The 20,428-nt window shown below is 45.0% G+C and overlaps 1 protein-coding gene across 1 annotated transcript; it reads left to right on the top strand.

The window, feature by feature from the left end:
* Nucleotides 1-4,868: 4,868 nt before the first annotated feature.
* perm1a (PPARGC1 and ESRR induced regulator, muscle 1a) lies at nucleotides 4,869-16,581 on the top strand. The gene is made up of 4 exons (XM_043676133.2): nucleotides 4,869-4,959; nucleotides 7,260-8,576; nucleotides 15,463-15,576; nucleotides 16,409-16,581. The coding sequence occupies exons 2-4, from the start codon at nucleotides 7,262-7,264 to the stop codon at nucleotides 16,513-16,515; spliced, it is 1,536 nt and encodes a 511-aa protein (XP_043532068.2). The 5' UTR covers nucleotides 4,869-4,959; nucleotides 7,260-7,261; the 3' UTR covers nucleotides 16,516-16,581.
* The last annotated feature ends 3,847 nt before the right edge of the window (nucleotides 16,582-20,428 follow it).

Here is a 20,428-nt window from a genome sequence, read left to right as displayed (position 1 = left end):
TCCAGGAATTCCCCACATATGTTCGAGACACCATCCACGCCCTCCACCTCCTCCAAGACTTCCGTTTTCACGGCCCCCAATGCCTCATCTTCACCATGGATATCCAATCCCTCTACACCTCCATCCGCCATGACCAAGGCCTCCAAGCCCTCCGTCTCTTCCTCTCCTGACATCTCCAACAGTACCCTTCTACCGACTCTCTCATTCATTTGGCCGAACTGGTCCTCACCCTTAACAATTCTCCTTTGAATCCTCCCACTTCCTCCAGACCAAAGGGGTAGCCATGGGCACCTGTATGGGACCCAGCTATGCCTGTCTCTTTGTTGGCTATGTGGAACTGTCGATCTTCCTTAATTACACCGGCACCACTCCCCACCTTTTCCTCCGCTACATTGATGACTGCATTGGGGCCACCTCGTGCTCCCGCGAGGAGGTTGAGCAATTCATCAACTTCACCAACACATTCCACCCTGACCTTAAATTTACCTGGACCATCTCTGACACCTCCCTCCCCTTCCTGGACCTCTCCATCTCCATTAATGACGACCAACTTGACACTGACATTTTTTACAAACCCACCGACTCCCACAGCTACCTGGATTACACCTCTTCCCACCTTACCTCCTGCAAAAATGCCATCCCGTATTCCCAATTCCTCCGCCTCCGCTATATCTGCTCCCAGGAGGAACAGTTCCACCACAGAACACACGAGATGGCCTCCTTCTTTAGAGACCGCAATTTCCCTGCCCACGTGGTTAAAGATGCCCTCCAACGCATCTCGTCCACATCCCGCACCTCTGCTCTCAAACCCTACCCTTCCAACCGTAACAAGGACCAAACCCCCCAGTGCTCACCTCCCACCCTACCAACCTTCGCATAAACCACATCATCCGAAGACATTTCCGTCACCTCCAAACGGACCCCACAACCAGGGAAAAATTTCCCTCCTCACCCATTTTCACCTTCCACAAAGACCGTTCCCTCCGTGACTACCTGGTCAGGTCCACGCCCCCCAACAACCCACCCTCCCATCCTGGCACCTTCCCCTGCCACCGCAGGAACTGTAAAACCTCCTCCCTCACCTCCATCCAAGGCCCCAAAGGAGCCTTCCACATCCATCAAAGTTTTACCTGCACACCCACCAATATCATTTATTGTATCCATTGTTCCCGATGCGGTCTCCTCTACACTGGGGAGACTTGACACCTCCTAGCAGAGCGCTTTAGGGAACATCTCTGGGACATCCGCATCAATCAACACCACCACCCTGTGGCCCAACATTTCAACTCCCGCTCCCACTCTGCCAAAGGACATGGAGGCTCTGGGCCTCCTCCACAGCCGCTCCTCACCACCTGACACCTGGAGGAAGAATGCCTCATCTTCCGCCTCGGAACACTTCAACCCCATGGCATCAATGTGGACTTCACCAGTTTCCTCATTTCCCCTTCCCCCACCTCACGCCAGTTCCAAACTTCCAGTTCAGCACTGTCCCCATGTCTTGTCCTACCGGCCTATCTTCCTTTCCACCTATCCACTCCACCCTCCTCTCTGACCTATCACCTTCATCCCCACCCCCATTTACCTATTGTACTCTATGCTACTTTCTCCCCACCCCCATCCCCTCTCATTTATCTCTCACTCTGCAGGCACCCTGCCTCTATTCCTGATGAAGGGCTTTTGCCCGAAACGTCGATTTTCCTGTTCCTCGGATGCTGCCTGACCTGCTGTGCTTTTCCAGCACCACTCTAATTTAGGATTGGGAGGGAGGTTATTTGAAATTGGAGAACTCGATGTTGAGTCCTCCGGGTTGTAGGCTGCCCAGGCGGAAGATGGGGTGTTGTTCCTCCAATTTGTGGTCTGATTCGTTGTGGCCCAGATGGCAGGATTGTGATGCCAAAAGCATGGGTTCAATTCCCCCACCAGCTGAGGTCACCAGAACAATCTCACCTTCTCAACCTCTCCTCTTGCCTGAGGTGTGGTGACCCACAGGTTTAAACACCTCCAGCAGTTGTGAGTGTCTTTCTACAATGAAAGAGCAGTCCTATCATCTGGTAAGCCTGGGGTAGTTTTACCTTTACCAGGCTATTGGTGAGGGTGAGTGACAAAAGTCTGAACTTCACAGTGGCAGAAATATAAATTATTTCAATAAATCAGGATAGCTAGTCTCAGTCATGGTGTACATAAAACTATCGTTGACTGTCATTAAAACCCAACTGGTTCACTAATCATCTTCAGACATGGAAATCTGCCATCCTTGCCTGGTCTGGCCTACATGTGACTCCAGACCCACAGCAACGTTAGTGCCTCTAAGCTGCCTCTGAATTAGTCTAGCAGACCATGCAGCTCATCCTTTCCCATGCAGGCTCTTTGAGAGAACAGTTGTCCTTAGCCTCACCTTCTGGCTTTTTGACCGTGAAATTCTAAATTTCTTGTCCTTGGATACCTGTCACACTCCCTTTCAAAATTCTTCACAGAATTGGCTGTTCCAAGCCCCGACAGCTCTCCGAGTGACAGCATTTCTTCTAATCTGCCCTCCAGATTTTGCACCAATGATTTTAAACTTCTCTCTGCTGGGTATTGACCCAGAAAATCGTAGAGACATAAAGTTGTACCGACCCTTCGGTCCAACTCTTCCATGCTGACCAGATATTCCAAAGTAATGTAGTCCCATTTGCCAGCACTTAAACCATATCTCTCTAAACCCTTCTTATCCATATACTCAAATATCCTCTTAAATGTTGTCATTGTACCAGCCTCCGGCACTTCCTCTGGCAGCCTCTTCCATACACGCAGCACCCTTTACGTGAAAAGGTTGCCCTTCAGATCCCTTTTTCCCTTCTCAGCCTGAACCTCTGCCCTCTAGGTTCGGGCTCCCCTACCCTGGCTTTTCACCCTTTCCATGTCCCTCATGATTTTATAAACCTCTATAGGTCAGCCCCACTTGAAAGAAGGAATAGTTTGTCTACAGCCATTCTATCAAAACTTTTCTTCATTTTGAAAGCTCCAATAGGGCACGGAATCACAAAATTCTGATTGTGCAGAAAGAGGCCCATTATAATGGCACTGTCTCTTCAAGCGAGTATTATTACCTAGCACCAATCTCCTGCCTTTATCCCATACCCTTGCACTTTATATCTCTTCAAATAGCCATCCAATGCCCCTCTTGAATGTCTCAATGGAACCTGCATCCACCACATTTCCAGGTAGTGCATTCCATACCCTAACAACACGCTGTGTGAGACAGTTATTTTCACATCAACTTTGTTTCATTTGCACTTCACCTCAAATCTATGCACTTTCATTCTCTGTCCTTTTCCAATTGGAAATGGCTTCACTCCCGCTACTCTGTTGAACCTGCTCATGACTTTGAAAGCCTCCAACAAATCTCCCCTCAGCCTTCTCTCTGAGGAGTAGAGTACCAAGTTCGCCAATCTGTCCTCAGAACCAAAGTTTCTCATTTTCAGGATCATTCTCATAAACTTCATTGCATCATCTCTTAATGTTTTCACTTCCAAATGGAATAGTCTGAAGTTTTCCATCTCTCATGAGAGACATGGATATGGTAAATAGAGAGAGTCTCTTCCCTGGGTTGGAGAAGTCCAGACCTAGAGGGTATAGGTTTAAGGTGAGAGTTGAAAGATTTAAAAGGAACCTAAGGGGCAACTTTTTCACGAGGAGGGTGGTGCGTCTATGGAATGAGCTGCCAGAAGAAGTGTTGGAGGCTAGTAAATTCCAACATTTAAAAGGCATCTGAATGGGAATATGAATAGGAAGGGTGTGGAGGGATATGGGCCAAGTGCTGGCAAATGGGACTAGATTTATGTAGGAAGCTGGTCAGCATGGATGTGTTGGACCGAAGGGTCTGTTTCCGTGCTGTATATTTCTATGACTCTGTGATTCTCCTCATGACTGAAGTCCCTTACCCCTGATAAACTCGTCTGTACCCTTTTCCAAAGTCTTTTCGGAAACATGGTCCTTAGTATTGTCGTTCTTACAGCTCTTAGTCAGTCCCTGCACTAGGGATAGGTTTTGAGGCCCAGTTCAAATCCCTCAGGCAACACATCTTGTCACACCTCACCAACAAGGGAACACTCTCTTTGTGCCCACATGCAGGTTTCTAACTCCTAACCAATTACGCACCCATGTCACAGGATGACCTTTATTCCACCAGGGGTGGTGACAGCGTCAGATGAAGATGGCGGAAAGCTATAATTTGGCCACACTCCTCATGACGGGCTGAGTGTTCTCTGCTTACGCTCTAGATTCATATGACAGAGAGGCTATGGTTGAGTGGTATTATCACTGGATTGCTAATCCAAAAACACAGGTAACATCCTGTGGACCTGGTCTCAAATCCCGCCACGGCAGATGGTAGAACATGAATTTAATAAATATCTGGATTTAAGACTCTAATGATGACGACAGTCGATTGTTGGAAAAATCCATCTGATTCCCTAATATCCTTCAGGAACAGAAACTGCTTTCCTTACCTGATCCAGTCTACGTGTGAATCCAGACCCACACCCACACCCTTGACTGCCCCCAGGGCAATTCAGGATGGGTAAGAAATGCTGTTCTAGACAGTGAAGTCCACATCCTGTCAATGAAGGAAAAGAAATTACCTTAGGAGCCCCCCAGCTACCCCCTGTCAAAAGAAATCCCTCACGGAAAGTGCAGAACCCCAGAATATCCCTGGATTAATCGAGAACCACATTGACTTCCTGTGTCATTTCTATTAGTGGACTGTAATGCTATAACACTGCTGACTATCACACTAGAGGAAGCAAAGTCAAACGCAGTCCATGTGATCACAGTCAGGTCTATTTTTAATAATCTGATATTACTGTAAGTAAAGGACAGTGTGTCCCAGCAAAGGTCAAACTCTGGGATAGTGCACACGTAGATGTGGGAGCTCAGTTCCCTGCCCTTTGTATCTTGTGCCTGTTGTAGGAAGCAAAGGTGAGTAATTTTTCGAATAGAAAATCATTTAAATGAGTTGCTAATGTTATTTGATGATAGAACAGCAATGTAAGAAGGAGCAATTAACCATCTCTATTTGCTAAGATATTTCAGGAGTAGGTGATGTTTCAATGTCACTCACAGCCTGCTGCAGCTTTGAGGTTTGGATATCAACTACTCCCCAGACAGTCACAAACCTGGTGTAGTTTTTGTCCATTTAAAGATAGTGCAGGACTCAGACAATCCACGTTCCCATTGCCCACTCTCATTACAATCCCTGAAGAGTCTGTGCAGGCCTCAAAACATAGCGTTCTGTAAACTAGAAAATTGTACAACGATTCGCAGAGTGAGGTCTTTGTTTTTATTCATTCAGGGCATGTGGGCATCACTGGCTGGGCCAGCATTTATTGCCCGTCCCTAATTACCCTTGGGAATGTGATGGAAGCTGCCTTCTTGAACCGCTGCAATCCACTTGGGGGAAATGTAAAAATCTTTCTGACTCATTAATATCCTTTAGGCGAGGAAATCTGCCATTCTCGGTGTGTCTGGCCTATATGTGACTCTAGACCAATAGCATATGTGGTTGACTCTTAGCTGCCCTCTGGGCAATTAGGAATGGCCATTAAATGCTGGCCTGACCAGTGACACCCACATCCTGTGAATGCACCTAAAGAAAGGTGGACCCACAATGCTATTAAGGGAGAGGTTTCTGGGATATTGACCCAGTGAGAGTGAAAGAACAGCAATCTATTTCCAACTCAGGATAGTGTGTGGCTCAGAGGGGAAACTGCAGGGGGTGATGTTTCCATATAACTGCTGCTCTTGTCCAACACAGCAGAGGTTGTGGGTTTGGAAGGAGTCTGGGTGAAGTTTTGCAATGCACCTTGTACATCTAGCAGGATGTGATGTTCAGCCTGCCTGCCTTGGGTTTGGGAGAGTTTGATGTCCAAGGTGCATTGCTTTGGGTCAGGGTATCAGCTGACGTCAGGGTTTTCCATCTCGGAAGCCAGCAGGGGTCAGACAGCTTCCAGTTTTCTCCTGACTCGGTCTCATTTTCAAGTAAACAGTGTGCGTTGTCTGCCCACGAGGGAATCATGGGGCAATTGAGCAAACTGTCAGCGAACAAAGCATCATGACAGTAGGGATTGTCCATTCAGAGCCCATCTCCATGAACTGCTGGAGAATGGGTCTCTCCAGTTACATCAACCGAGGGACGACCAGCTACATTGTAATGATCTTCACACTAACAGGATTTAGCTGGATAAAGGGATGGTTACTTTCTCTTCTGGGAGGAGCTCTGTACCACGTTAGCATTTTGGACAATTGTTGACTGCCTTTGCTCCATCTTGTGACAGGTGTTTGGGGCGGGCAAGACTCGCTGAAATGTAAAAGCCAAAACTTGCCCACAATCAAGACATCTAACCATTTAATTCAATCACGTCGATGGTTTAAGTCTGTAAGTGGTGGCATTTCACAATGAGCTCTCGGAGATGTTGAATGTTTCAGCTTGTTCTTACAGCGTGTACCTGCTCACCAGTGTCAGGGGAGGGGATGATGTTTGAGGGCATTAGACAGATTCAGGTTTCGGGTGGTGTAGAGTGGATGTGAGAAGCTTGGCAGAGAGCTGGAGAGAATGGGCATTGGTGGAGCCCAGGGTGAGTGACAGCTTACACCAATTACTTCAGAACAGTTGGTGTGCTGGTGCTCCAGGAAGGCTAGTATGTACCCAGCTTAGCAAGTGGGTTTGACACTGGTGCAATGGGTCTAACATCTAGATGGCTATCATGCGCCTTAACCAACGTGGCAATAGGCACATTTCATTGAATCATAGAATCCCTAGTGTGGAAACAAGCCCTTCGGCCCAACAGGTTTACACCGACCCAACAAAAAGTCACCCTCCCAGACACATCCCCATATTTACCCCTGACCAATGCACCTAACCTACTGAACACTATGGGCAATATAGTTTGGCCAATTCACCTGTACATTTTTGAATCGTGGGAAGAAATTGGAGCACCCAGAGGAAACCCATGCAGACAAGGGGAGAATGTGCAAACTCCATGCAGATAGTTGCCCGAGGCTGGAATCAAACCCAGGTCCCTGGCGCTGTGAGGCAGCAGCGCTAACCACTGAGCCACCGTGCATTCTGTATAGCCACACACTTTGGCATGTGCCTCTGTGCTGAGGGACAGTCGATCTACAATCTCTGAACCGGCAAGCGCACAACTAATTCCAGCTCTTTAATCCTTCCAACTGGTGCCCACTTCCTTTGCTAAATTGTCGACTCTCTGTGGTTTCAGATATGGATGATTTTGGTTACAGCTTCCACCAGGGTGAGAGAGATTGGCCTTTGTTCGACAGCGTTCCTGAGGAGTGCCGTTGCATCCTAAAACCTTCCCTGGCCACCTCGGAAGATTCCGACCTCAGTGAGGATTCGGAGAAGATCTTACGGTCTCACCCCAAGAGGAGCAAGAGGGTCAACCTTAGCCGATCTCGCCAGTCCCCTAGCCCAGTGGACGTGGCCATACAGTGCACGCGGAGAATAGACAGGGAAGAGGGACAGGCAATCTTTCAGAGCAGAGGCACACCCACTTTGGCCGGGCATTTTCCTCCAGAGCACGACAGCATGCCTTACCCCTCCGAGGATGTCTTGTCTGCTGCTGAAGAAGACGTGGAGCTGGAAATCGTTAACCAGTTTCTGATGGCCACTGGTCACATGACATCAAGCGGCAATCCATCTGGGAGGCAGCGTTTCCTGATTTCTGGCAAAGGTCTCCATACTTCGAGAACACCGCAATATCTTCACAGTTCCACTTCAGAATCCTCGTACTCTACACATCCATCCAATTCTGTCACTCCCACCATGGTTCACCAGTCTCACGATGGGAGTGCCTGCGCTAGACCCAGTGTCATGCTGGACATGGACAGCTATGTCGAAAATGTGCTGGACCATGATTGTTATAAGAGCGATATAGAGATGGCCAAGGATGACCATTTAGATGTTGGATTTCGATGCACACAGGCATGTGAGCAAGCTGCCAAGGCCCTCCCAGAACTGTGGGACAGTACAGTGTTCCAGGGCCAACACAATGAATATGGACAAGTCGTTGTCCCCAGTGGCACTCAGCCTCAAAGTGTGTTAGAAGAGGATTTCAATGCACAGGCTTCTGTCCCTGTGTCAAAGGACAATCAATTTCTAATAAGCAGGGACCCTTCACCTTGTTTGGAATTAGTGTCAGCTGCAAAAGGGAAACTTGAGGATGATTATTCCATCACGTGCCCTGAAATTTATGAGTATTTTTACGAGGACTTTGGAGAGGAAATGGATGACAATGCTTTACTTTTCTTGCGTGTGCCTTCCATGTTCAAGCGTGTGAAACAAGGGAGCCGTCAACCAAGGAAACTTAATTTATTGACTATCATTAAGTCTTTGGTACATAAATACTTACATCCAACACAGCAAGGTCAAACAGCACTGGTGTCTGCCAGGAGTTCTAACACATCTGAAAGCACAAAGGCTTTTGGCAATCCTGACCTTGGATCACTAAATAATGCATTAGTGAAATATTCAGAAGGTGAAGCAAGTCAGACAATGATGGAGAGCACCATACAGCGAGGTAGCTTATTGAGTGAATACTAATCAGTGTTGGTGTGGAAGTAGGTGTTGAGAAGTTAATTTGACTGGTGCAACAAACGTGTCTGGGAAAAGGCTGAATTGAAGTGCTGTATGTTGTTAAATTGTTTGTTCGTGTCCACTAACAGTTGAGTGGTTGCAGTGCGCTCAAACATGTTTCATAACAGCAACAAGAGATCCAACTCATCTACAAGCTTCTCCTATGCATGTCTTTGCACTTTCACCCTCACTCCTTTCAATTTTCTGAAAGGTGACTAATTGCCTTTAGATTTGCATCAACCAATGACCTAATCAACTGGTTTGATTAAAGCAAAATACTGTGGATGTTGTAGATCCAAAACTAAAACAGAAATTGCAGTGAAACTCTGCAGCTTTGGTAGCATCAGTTGAAAGAGAAGCAAAGTTAATGTTTCCATTTCAATGTAACCCTATCTTGGAGTTCCACAGGATACCAAATTCAGAAACAGCGGAGATGCTGCCTGACCTGCTGAGGTTTTCCAGCACTTTCTGTTTTTGACAAAGTTATTAAGTAAAACTAAAGTTGCCATCGTCCTGTCAGACTATAGGGCTGCTCTCTCATTGGGGGGACGTGACCGGTGGTTGTTTAACTTATGGGTCACAATGGAGGTTGGCTAATGTGGTGCCATTATTTAAGAAAGGTGGTAAGGAAAAGCCAGGGAACTATAGATCACTGAGCCTAGTGTTAGTGGTGGGTAAGTGGTTGGAGGGGATTTTGAGGGACAGGATTTACAGGAAAGGCAAGGACTGATTAGGGAGAGTCAACATGACTTTGTGCGTGGGAAATCATGTATAACTAACTTGATTCCGTGTTTTGAATAAGTAACGAAGAAGATTGATGAAGGTAGAGTGGTGGATGTTGCCTACCTGGACTTCAGTAAAGTGTTCATCAAGGTTCCGCATGGCAGACTGGTTAGCAAGTTTAGATCACATAGAATACAGGGAGAGCTAGCCATTTGTATACAAAATTGGCTCAAAGGCAGATGACAGAGGGTGGTTGTGGGGAGTGGCTTTCGAACTGGAGGCCTCGCACCAGCAGTGTGCTGCAAGGATCAATGCCGGGTCCATTACCCTGACAGGGTTGGAATCCAGGGCCCAAGAGCATTACCTGAGTCTCTGGATTAATTGTCTAGTGATAATACCACTGGTCCATTGCTTGCCCTTGTTTATGTTAGCGTTGGTTGGTATATCACAGTTGCTACAAGCTCATTAACATACTTACTGAATCGCTAGAATCAGCCATTAAACTTCATTAAATTAAACTTCAGAAGGTTTCAGATGTGGCACTAGCTGAATCCTCAGCTCCCAGGACATTAGGAAGTCGTAGGGTTTTGACTCAGAGGTGAGCTGCGACAAACAGAGACATGCCCAGAGAAAGAGATAATTGCGATCTCTGATGTTGTAGTGTTTGTAATGAGGTCAGCCAGGTGGACCTCATAGAATAAGAGTTCCCTGATTGGGACTATTAACCTGGTCCAATCAGGGAGCTCTAGCTGACAGATTCGATTTGATTAGATTTATTGTTGTCACGAGTACCTAAGTATGGTGAAAAGTTTTGTTTTACATGCAGTGCAGCAGATCAAAGGCCATAGGGTGTTTGGACAGAGCGAAGAATACAAAGTTACGGTTTCAAAGAAGGTGCATAGAAAGCAAGGTCAACATTAGGTTTGAAATTTCGGAGGTCCATTCAGCAGTCTAATAACAGCAGGGATGAAGCTGTTCTTGAACCTGTTAGTCCGTGTGTTTAAGCTTTTGTGTCTTCTGCCTGACGGAAGAGTTTAGAAGAGATTCTAACCAGGGCGGGCAGGGTCTTTGATGATGTTGGCTGCATCTCCGTGGCAACGAGATGTGTAAATGGAGTCAAAGGATGGAAGGTTGGTTTGCGTGATGGATTGGGCTGTGTTCACGACTCTCTGTAGTTCCTTACCATCCGGCAATTGCCGTGATCCATCCGGATAGGATGCTTTCCATGGTGCATCTGTAAAAATGAGTGAGGGTCCTGATGGACATGCTGAATTTCCTCAGCCTGCCTTTTTGATGATTGCTCACTCTGAGAGCCGGCTCTGAGAAAGCCAGACCAGTGACAAGCACTGAGTGCACGTAAATAAAGGATGGCTTGATGATGGGATACCGGCCTCTGTGGAGTTGTTTCAGATGTGTTTGGTATTGAGGGCAATGGGGAGCATATGGGCACTGGGCTTTGCCTACAAGGCAACCTTGGCCAGGTGAACTGTGTTGTGGAGTTTGACAAGGAGATAGTCCCTGCAGAAAATGAAAGGACTTCAGAAACGTTCTGAAAGGCAAAGTCATAATCTCCTCGAACAAATTCAATGAGAAATTTATATTTAAATCAACTTGTTCACACACACACACACACACACACACACACACTCCTGGACTGGTGGGACTTGAACGTGGGCTCCTAACCTAGTATTAGCATCAGAAGTGTTAATGAGGCTGCTGTGTTAGGGAAGTAGTACTGAAGTGATTTCAATTGCTGTATGTGAATATGCTGTGCATTAATTCATTTGCTTAGATTAATTAGAGAGAGTAAAATGATGTCCGTATTTGAACTTTGAGCTCTCGGATAATTATCCTGTCAGGGATAGGCTAACCCCAAAAACCTAACTGATGTGACTGATAGTTGCAGGAATGTACTGAGCACACATCCTAAGCTGTACCAGACCTGACAGTACAAGTTCTCTTCAGGATTATTCAGTCAACTGAACAAACTTAAACAGGCTGCAGGTTGAAAGAAAGAACAACTCTGGTCTCCTGCATATCTCTGAGTTCCATTCTTCACCTATTTTGATTTATTCCAAAAATACACTTAATTCAGATAATTTGTAATAGTATGTTAAGAAATGTTCAAATTTGACATTGCCAGACAGGAAATGCAGATTTCTATATTTCAGTCCAGTATATGGTTTTCCGAGGTGATTCACTGCACTTGCAGTTGCAATTATAACTTACATTTACATTGTAGAACATATTTCAGTTTTAACGTGCAGCCCCCGCAGGGTTTTATATAGTTTCTGGCTTCTCAGTGTAGTATGGCAAGAGGAGCTCAATGGGCTTTGCACATTTCAGTGGCTCCCCTCATTTGTGTCTCCTTCAGCGTGTAGGCCTGGACTTTGGATTGTGCCAGTCTGTAACACTTGTTCAGGGGCAACTCTTTGCATAGGAAGCCCAGTAATTTTGTATCGAATGCTCAGCATTTCTCAAGATGTTTATTGTTCTTCAGGAGCAGTTGATGTTTATCACAGTTTGCATCCCTATCAGCGGTCCATTTATCAGCTCAGATGCCTAACTTGTGGTACTGTGGTTCCAATTAGCTCTGAAGCTAAAGGTTTAACCCCCACTCCTACTGAGATAGACTCTGGGCTTATTCCCTCAACCTGCCTGAACAGAAAAAAAACTTTTCCGCGGTAATTTAGTTAAGCACTATGAAAGCCTGGCCTTTCGTCTGAGAGGAAGGTCTGTTTGAACTATTTTCCCTCCAATTGTCTGCTCATCATTCCTGAAGTCACTTAGGTTTTCTGCAGCCTGAAATCTTGGATTGCTCTCATTTTTCACAGTGAGCATTGCAGGCTGTTTGTCTGTATGAACCATCACATCTCAGGTTGACTCTGTCTTTACCAGTTCTCATGCCACACTAAGACAAACAAACACTCTAATCACAAAACAGCTTCTCCATCTTGAGATATATTTGCAGTTGCTGTGAGCATGTTGTGTCCCAGGACTGGTTGAGAAAATGCCAACACTTCAGGGTTTAATTTCCTCTGATGACTTGTCCACATTATTCTATTGCAGTCATAAGACTACATTGCTTTACAACTATGCTTCCATAGTGTAGAAAGGAAATGTTTCACAAACCTATTAACTGTGGCACTGCCAGAGAAAATGAACCCAGAATATGTACCAAAAGGCTAACCTTCAATCAGCCTGTTGTGTAATGGACAGCTGTCTTTGAGATTGTTCATTGATTGGATCATCAAGGCATGAGCATTTGAGTGTTCTGTTGTTAGTGATGTGCTACCAAGATGTGGTTTCTTGGGTCAAACACTATTGACAATATGCTAAGGTCTGAATGCCCTTTTTATGTTAGCTCACATGGGAGCTGTACCATAGTGTTAATGACACTGTGTTAATTATCTAGAGACCCAGGCTGGTGTTCCAAGGACATGAGTTCAAATCTACCATGTCAAGGTGGTTAAAATTTGAGTTCAATGAAGCATTTGTTTTTAGAAGTCAGCCTAATGGGAACCACATGACCATTGACTTAATACCCATCTGGATCACTAATGTCCTTTAGGGAAGGAAACCTGACACCTTTATTGGGTCTAGTCGACACGTGACTCCAGACCCACAGCAATGTAGTTGATTTTTAACTGCCCTCTGATTTGGTCAATCTGTCCAAATGCAATTAGGGATGAGAAACAAATGCAATTAGGAATGAGCAACAAATGTCAGCCTTGCCAGCGATACCCGCTCACATACAAGAATTTTAAAGGTGTCAATGACGATTGTGTTGGTGGCATCTTTGAGTTGTTATACCAAAGGGAACTTGCTGAAGGAGTCAGTGTCCAGAATATAATTGTGTTCTTGGAAATAGAAAATAGCAGTCACAATCTTTCACCTTGGCTCAGTGAGGATTTCATCGGGAAAGATACAATCTCATTATTGTTGAGGTTGATGATGTCTTTAACGTTGCAGTCTGGAATCTTCAGTGTTGTAACTGACAGGTTTTGTACCTCCTGAATTATAATAATATGCAGATCCTTCTATTCTGCTAGAATAACCAATAATCATTGGTCCTACAGTTTCAACAATATAAAAGATGTACACCACTGAGAAACTGTATTGACACTGAAGGAGGATGATTCCAACATGTGCGATGTCAAGTTCATTGAAAGCAGATATCCTGTCATGTGTGGACTGCACAACATTGTGCAGTTTTCTGCATAGATCCCTCGTAAAATGCATTCGGGATGATGTATGCACTTTGGTCATTTAGCACATATTGTCCATCTAGAGTAAATGACCAGTGCCATAAACCTTTCAAATAAGTAAACTTTGATGAAATTACAGTCCAAACCTCTATATCAATACCCATGTTGATGAACTGATTGACTGGTTCACCTGGTAGTTGCTAGTCGGACATGATCTCAAGTCAGTGTATCCTGAAGTTGACTTGAATTTTAAGTTTGTCCTCTAAAATCTGGAAGATTAACTTCAAATCTGGAATATCCTTTCAGGATCTTTGAAGGAACAGCAGATGAGTTAACTCATCTTAATCCCTTGTTTCCAACAGCAATAAGGAGTTTGATGTTTTGTCTTTCTTTATACTTGATTTGATGAAGAAAAGATTAATGCACGGTTTAAATAACTGAAATTTTGACCAAATATCAATGTAGTGCCAATCCATTCTTGCTTTCCATCTTTATTGTGCTTTGGATACTCTTTAAACATGTCACTATAAAAACCTGTGTTACAGCGCAGGGCTGCAATTTTAATTTTTTTTTGCAATTTTATTTCTTGTTGCTTTCTTTAAAAGTTACAGACTGTGGATCAAATATTGACTAATGACATCATGCGTGCTTTTTAAAACCTTTGCCCCATTTCAAAGAAGCAGGACGACAGAATTAACTGATGCTTGAACACAGATTTAAATGTACAAAACCTTCGTATTTTAGTGTTGTGGGCTGTATTTTGTTCTAGAAGAGCTGTGGTAGATTGGAGCTGCCTTTCTAAACAAAAAGCAGACAGGCAGGAGACTGGAAGAACACAGAAAGCCAGGCAGCATCAGGAGGGACAGACAGGAGACTGGAAGAACACAGCAGGCCAGGCAGCATCAGGAAGGACAGGCAGGAGGCTGGAAGAACACAGCAGGCCAGGCAGCATCAGGAGAAGTCGATGTTTCGGGTAAACAGATAAGCCGTGACCTCCTATTTTATTTTAAAGAGAGAGAGAACACTCACAAGTATTTCTTGCTTCAGTACACATACAACACTTCAATCTGATTTGTTAAGTTCAGATCTGAATCCAGGTGGATAACGAGAAATGATTGTTGGAAAAAGTATGCTTCACAACCTTCCACGCTATACCGCCTTTTCCACATTTTAGTGCCAACTAGTTGTCACTAACTGGCTGCGTGATGTGGTCTGTGTGCTAGCTCATGTGAAATATGCCACAGACATCAGATTTTTGTTGAGATGGATGTCTTGAAGTTTATTAGCAACACTAACTATTTGCATTGCTTATGCAGACTCAGACATAGTCGGGGTTCTGTGCTTCCTGATGTTACTCTACATTACATACACATAACTGACTGACTGACTTACTAGGAGAAAGTAAGGACTGCAGATACTGGAGATCAGAATCGAGATGCTGGAAAAGCACAGCAGGTCAGGCAGCATCCAAGGAACAGGAGAATTGACATTTCAGGCATAAGCCCTTCATCAGAAATCCATGACAGTGAACACACTACAGTGATCCCACTGTACTGAAAGAGTTACTGAGGGTGGGAAATATCATACTGCAATGCAATCATACTGCACGACAGCATATTTCAAAGGTACTCTGCTTGTCTGACATGGAATCAATGCAACAGCGCAACAGCAAGGCTGACTCATTCTGATCCCCCCAGTGTTTCAAATCTAAAAGTTAAAAGTGTATCTAATATGATGCAATTGGACATTCACCCTATCCAAATCATTGCTGTCTCAGTAAAGCAACTCTCTCTGTTTTGAAGATCTCTAGCTCCACTAACCATTTCAATTGTTCACTGTGCAAAGAAGAATTCTAAATTTGATTATCCAAGTTAAAAAACTATTTCTTTCTACACTCAGGGAGAGGACATTCCTGTCTGGCCCGCACTCGGAAAGATTTCTGTTTATTTTGTTTCGTTTGCGCTTCCTGGGCTATGAAATCGGCAGCTTCTCAGTCGGATATGTGGAAAGCTGGTGAGTGTGCAAGCAGTGGAGGTACATGTTTCATGGTAACCTCAGCCAGTGTGGGAATTTAACCCATACTGTTGGCATTACCCTGCATCACAAACCAACCAGCCAACTGAGCTAAACCAATTCCCTCTGATGTAGTAGATAGTGTTTGGGAGCCCAGGAGACTAGTATTTCACCACATGAGGTGGGGACAGAAATGGGAAAGCATGTTTCAGCTGAGCTCATCATTGTAGAGTTTTGCAGCAGAGAAACAGACCCTTCAGCCCAACTCGTCCATGCTGACTAGGTTTTCTAAACTGAATAAGTCCCTGTTGCCTGTGTTTGGCCCATATCCCCTAAACCTTTCCTTTCCATGTATCTGTCCAAAGGTTGTAACTGTACCCACCTTTAACATCTCCTCTAACAGCTCATTCCATATATGCACCACCCTCTGTGTGAAAATGTTCCCCCTCAGGTCCCTTTTAAATCTTTCCCCCTCACTCTAAACCAATGCCCTCTAGTTTTGCGCTCCCCTCCCCTAGAAAAAAGACCTTTGCTACTGACCTTATCTACACCCCTCAAGATTTTATAAACCTCTATGAGGTCACCCCTCAACATCTCAGACATCAGGGGGAAAAAAATCCCAACCTTTCCCCCTCTCCCTATAACTCAAACCCTCCAGTCTCGTAAACATCCTTATACATCTTTTTTGCACCCTTTCCAGTTTAATAACATCCTTCCTATAACAGGGTGACCAGAACTGAAACACAGTGTTCCAAATGCAGCCAAACCAAAGTCTTGTACAACAGTAACATGACGTCCCAACATCTTATTTCCTTTTGTGTTTTTTTTGCAGCATTGCTGGTGAATATCAGTGCTATCTCTGCCATAAGATACTTTAGGACACGTACAAAAAAGGAAAATTCTAAGTTCTTGGCTCTCCAGGACTCTGGACAAAAATAACTCTGAGAAAAATTAACTTTCCAGAATTCAACTTGTAAAGCTGCAAAATTAAATAATGCTACAAAATCCAAGTGTTTGCCTGTAACTTTGTACATTAGCCACTCAGAAACTGGTTTCACGTCTCTCTTATCCATGTTGTAAAACATGGCAACTATCTGTTATCGCTTGTTTGACTGTGATACAGTGCTGGCATCTGCTCCTTTGTATTTAACATGTGTGATTTGGGCCAGTTTGATGGGGAGGGGTTGGTATTTTATTCAAATGTGGCAAAAATTGGCTGTGGCATTGAAAAGTGCTTTGTTCCACAGTCAGTCAAATCCCTGGCCATGACTGTATTTGATCAGTTTAATACGAGGATGTGCGATGGCATACTGGAAGTGATAGAGGCCCGGATACTTTCTTCAGACAATACAAATTATCATTTTTTTCTTGAAGATATAATACTGCAATGAGCAGAAAAGTAATTAATATTGAACCTTTCCACCATTTGCCAGGTATTTTTACCTGAGGCAGAAGGAGTATTGGTAAAACTGACAGGATGGCCTCGGTGTTAATGTGTTTCAGTATTGCATTGAAGGACAGGTAGATACTTTCCTGATCTGTCATGACAAACATCTCTGGAGCAGATGGACCTTGAATCCAGCCCTCCTAGCTCAGAGGTAAGGAAGCTATCAATGCACCACAAGGCTCCAGCTGACATTGGCCGAACAGACAATAATAATAAATGGAGGGAAAGAAAACTTTTTGTATTTGTATAGCTCCTTTGGTAACTTTAGGACATCCAAAGTGCTTTACTTCGATAAAATAAAATAGTGCAGTCACTGGTGTAATGTAGGGAAAATGGCGACTGATTTGTGCATCGCAAGCTCCCATGAAACACAACAAAGTGTCAATCTGTCCTTTATTCTGATGTTGTTTGAACAATGAACATGGACTATGACACCTGACAAAATTTGAAGTGGTGCAAGTATTCCACAAGTGGAAACATCTATGGGGAGAGGAAATGATGAAGATTCCAGGCACATGTGACTCTTCTTCAGATATCCACAGTGTTAGACTTTTGTTGAAACCTTTTGTGTGCACCTGAGGGGGTGGAGACAGAGTTTTAGTTGAACACCTCGTTTAAAAGGCAGCACCACTGACATTTCAGCACTCCCTCAGTACAGCACAGGCATGTCAGCCGATACTTGGCACTCGAGTCTCTGCAGTGAGACATGAGCCCACAGCATTCTGCCCTTCAGAATGCCAATTCAGGCACAACTGCCAACGTAGTGACAGACTTGGCAAAACAATGAAGGTCAGTTCAAAACGTAATTGGAAACACTTGTCAGTGGTGGTCCAAATCACACTTGCATCTCTGTCAAGTACGAAGGGGCAGATGTCAGAAATCAAGTTTTGAATGTGCCACACAAGTAATTCCTAGAGCTAAGTTGAGGCAATGTTGTCATATGCACAGGACAAAGTACACATAGTGGGCGGCACGGTGGCTCAGCAGTTAGCACTGCTGCCTCACAGCGCCAGAGACCCGGGTTCATTTCCCGCCTCAGGTGACTGTCTGTGTGGAGTTTGCACATTCTCTGCGTGGGTTTCCTCCAGGTGCTCCGGTTTCCTCCCACAGTCCAAAAATGTGCAGGTCAGGTGAATTGACCACGCTAAATTGCCCGTAGTGTTAGGTGAAGGGGTAAATGTAGGGGAATGGGTCTGGGTGGGTGGCGGGACGTGTGGACTTGTTGGGCCGAAGGGCCTGTTTCCACACTATAAGTAATCCAATCTTTCTTTTATTAAACGGTGTGAAAAATAAGCCTTATTAATACTGTAATTCATTCCAAGGTCTGTGTGCAGAATGCAAGTTAAGCCAGTCTCTGCTGTGAGAGGCAAGTGCGATTTCCCGCTATCTTGGAAAATATTCTTCTCTCAACAACAGAAAGAATTAATCATTCACACAAGTGAGGGGGTGATCTAATCGAGACTTATAAAATTCTAACATGGCTAGACAGAGTAGGTGCAGGGAGCATGTTCCTGATGGTGGGTGCGTCTGGAACCAGGGGTCACAGTCTGAGGATTTGGGGTGGGCCATTTAGGACGAAGATGAGGAGACATTTCTTCACCCAAAGGGTGGTGAACCTGTGGAATTCATTACCACAGGAAGAAGTTGATGCCAAAACGTTGAATGTATTCAAGAAGCGGCTAGATATAGCACTTGGGGCGAATGAGTTCAAAGGTTATGGGGACAAAACAGGATTAGGCTACTGAGTTGGATGATCAGTCACGCACGAAGAGCATCACCACGGGCCATCCACAACAGGCAGACACCAAACAAAGTCTCAAGAGGAAATTCTGAAGAAATTTCAGGTGAAAATGTGAAACTCACTTTGATAGGGAATAGTTGAAGTGAATACCACGAACATATTTAAGGGGAAACTGGACAGAGGTATGAGGTTAAAGGAAGCAGATATACAGCCCTAGTGGTTTTACCCAGTTTCTAGTCCCTCAGTTCACTAAATCTGCAAGGCTTCAGCGTGGGGCCTTTCCACCTGGGGCTTTGCAGTAGCTGAACCTCAGCACCAAGTCCTAAACCGTGAAATATGCCGGGTTGCTGCACTTGGTCGAGGCAGCTCCTTGCACTAGAAAACCCAAATGTTTCCGATGAGCCAAAGGATGTCAGGCACTGAGTAGGTGGTCCTGAGTGCAATTGATCGCTAAGTGGACAACCCACAGAAGAGCCCGTGGAGCACCGTGCGCTGAGACTGCTTGGGTCCGAAGTTCGACAATAACCACAGCATCTCTCTCCAGACCTTCTTCACAAAGGAACACCTCAGAGCGGTGTGTGGGTGATGGCTGGTTTTCTTCCAAGACAGCATGCAGAGGAGGCGAGACTCCGGGCAGATAAGAAGGGTCCAAAAGGCAGATCCTTTGTCATCACCTTACATCTCGGTGCTGGGTTGGGAATTTGGAACTTTGACTTTAAGAGTCTGCTCAGGGAACCATCCAACAAGATTAACATTTCCTTTGCAAGGGCATGGGGGACATTGTGTGTGGACCACTGCCTGATGGACTTGTGGTGCAAGGTCTTTTTCTCCACAGCTGTCTCCACAGGAGACAGATAATTCAGCACAGGCCAACTGACTTGGATCTTCCACAGCAACATGGTTAGATGTGTCAATCCCAAAGGCTGTGTTGCCCAGGTTCAGGATATCTTACCTGGGCTGCAGAGGAACCTGGAGTGAGAGAGGGAAAGATCCAATTGTAGTGATTCATGTAGGTACCAACAGATATCGATAGAAAGAGGAAAGAGGTTCTGCTGAGGGAAAATTTGAGCAGCTAGGGGCTGAATGAAAACTCTGGATCAGAAGGGTAATAGTCTCTGCATTATTACCTGAGCTGCAAGTAAATTGGCACATGGACAACAAGATTAAACATATAAAGGCATGGCTCAAAGATGGGTGTAGGAAAAATGGGTTCAAATTCATCGGACATTGGGGAAGGAGGGAGCTGTGCCAATGAGATGGGTTCCACCTGTATTATGCTGGGACCAGAATCCTGGTGAATCACTTAAGTAGTGCTGTGGATAGGGCGTTCAATTAAACACTGGGGAGCTGGGTTCAGTTGCATAGAAAATTATGGATAAAGTTAAAGGAGGAGAGGACTCAGCAGAGGTTATTAAAGTTTCCAGAATGAGTAATAGGGGAGGGAGTATGGAAAGGGTCAGGATTCTAAGTTCAGGCACAGCAGATGAGGAGACAACTATGAGAAGGGGGCAGTCAACACATGACTGAGGGTGTTGCACTTAAATACATGCTGTATACAAAACAAGGTAAATGAGCAGGTAACACAGATTGAAGTTGGCAGGTACAATATTGTGGACATCACAGAGGTGTGGCAGTGAGGGGATCAGAGCTGGGATCTAAATATC

This window comes from Chiloscyllium plagiosum, unplaced genomic scaffold (assembly GCF_037043375.1).
Source record: "Chiloscyllium plagiosum isolate Xiang-an unplaced genomic scaffold, Cpla_swu_hap1 HiC_scaffold_37, whole genome shotgun sequence".
Lineage (NCBI taxonomy): Eukaryota > Metazoa > Chordata > Chondrichthyes > Orectolobiformes > Hemiscylliidae > Chiloscyllium > Chiloscyllium plagiosum.
The sequence above is the reverse complement of the archived record's forward strand: the minus strand, read 5'-3'. Positions and strand labels throughout refer to the sequence as shown.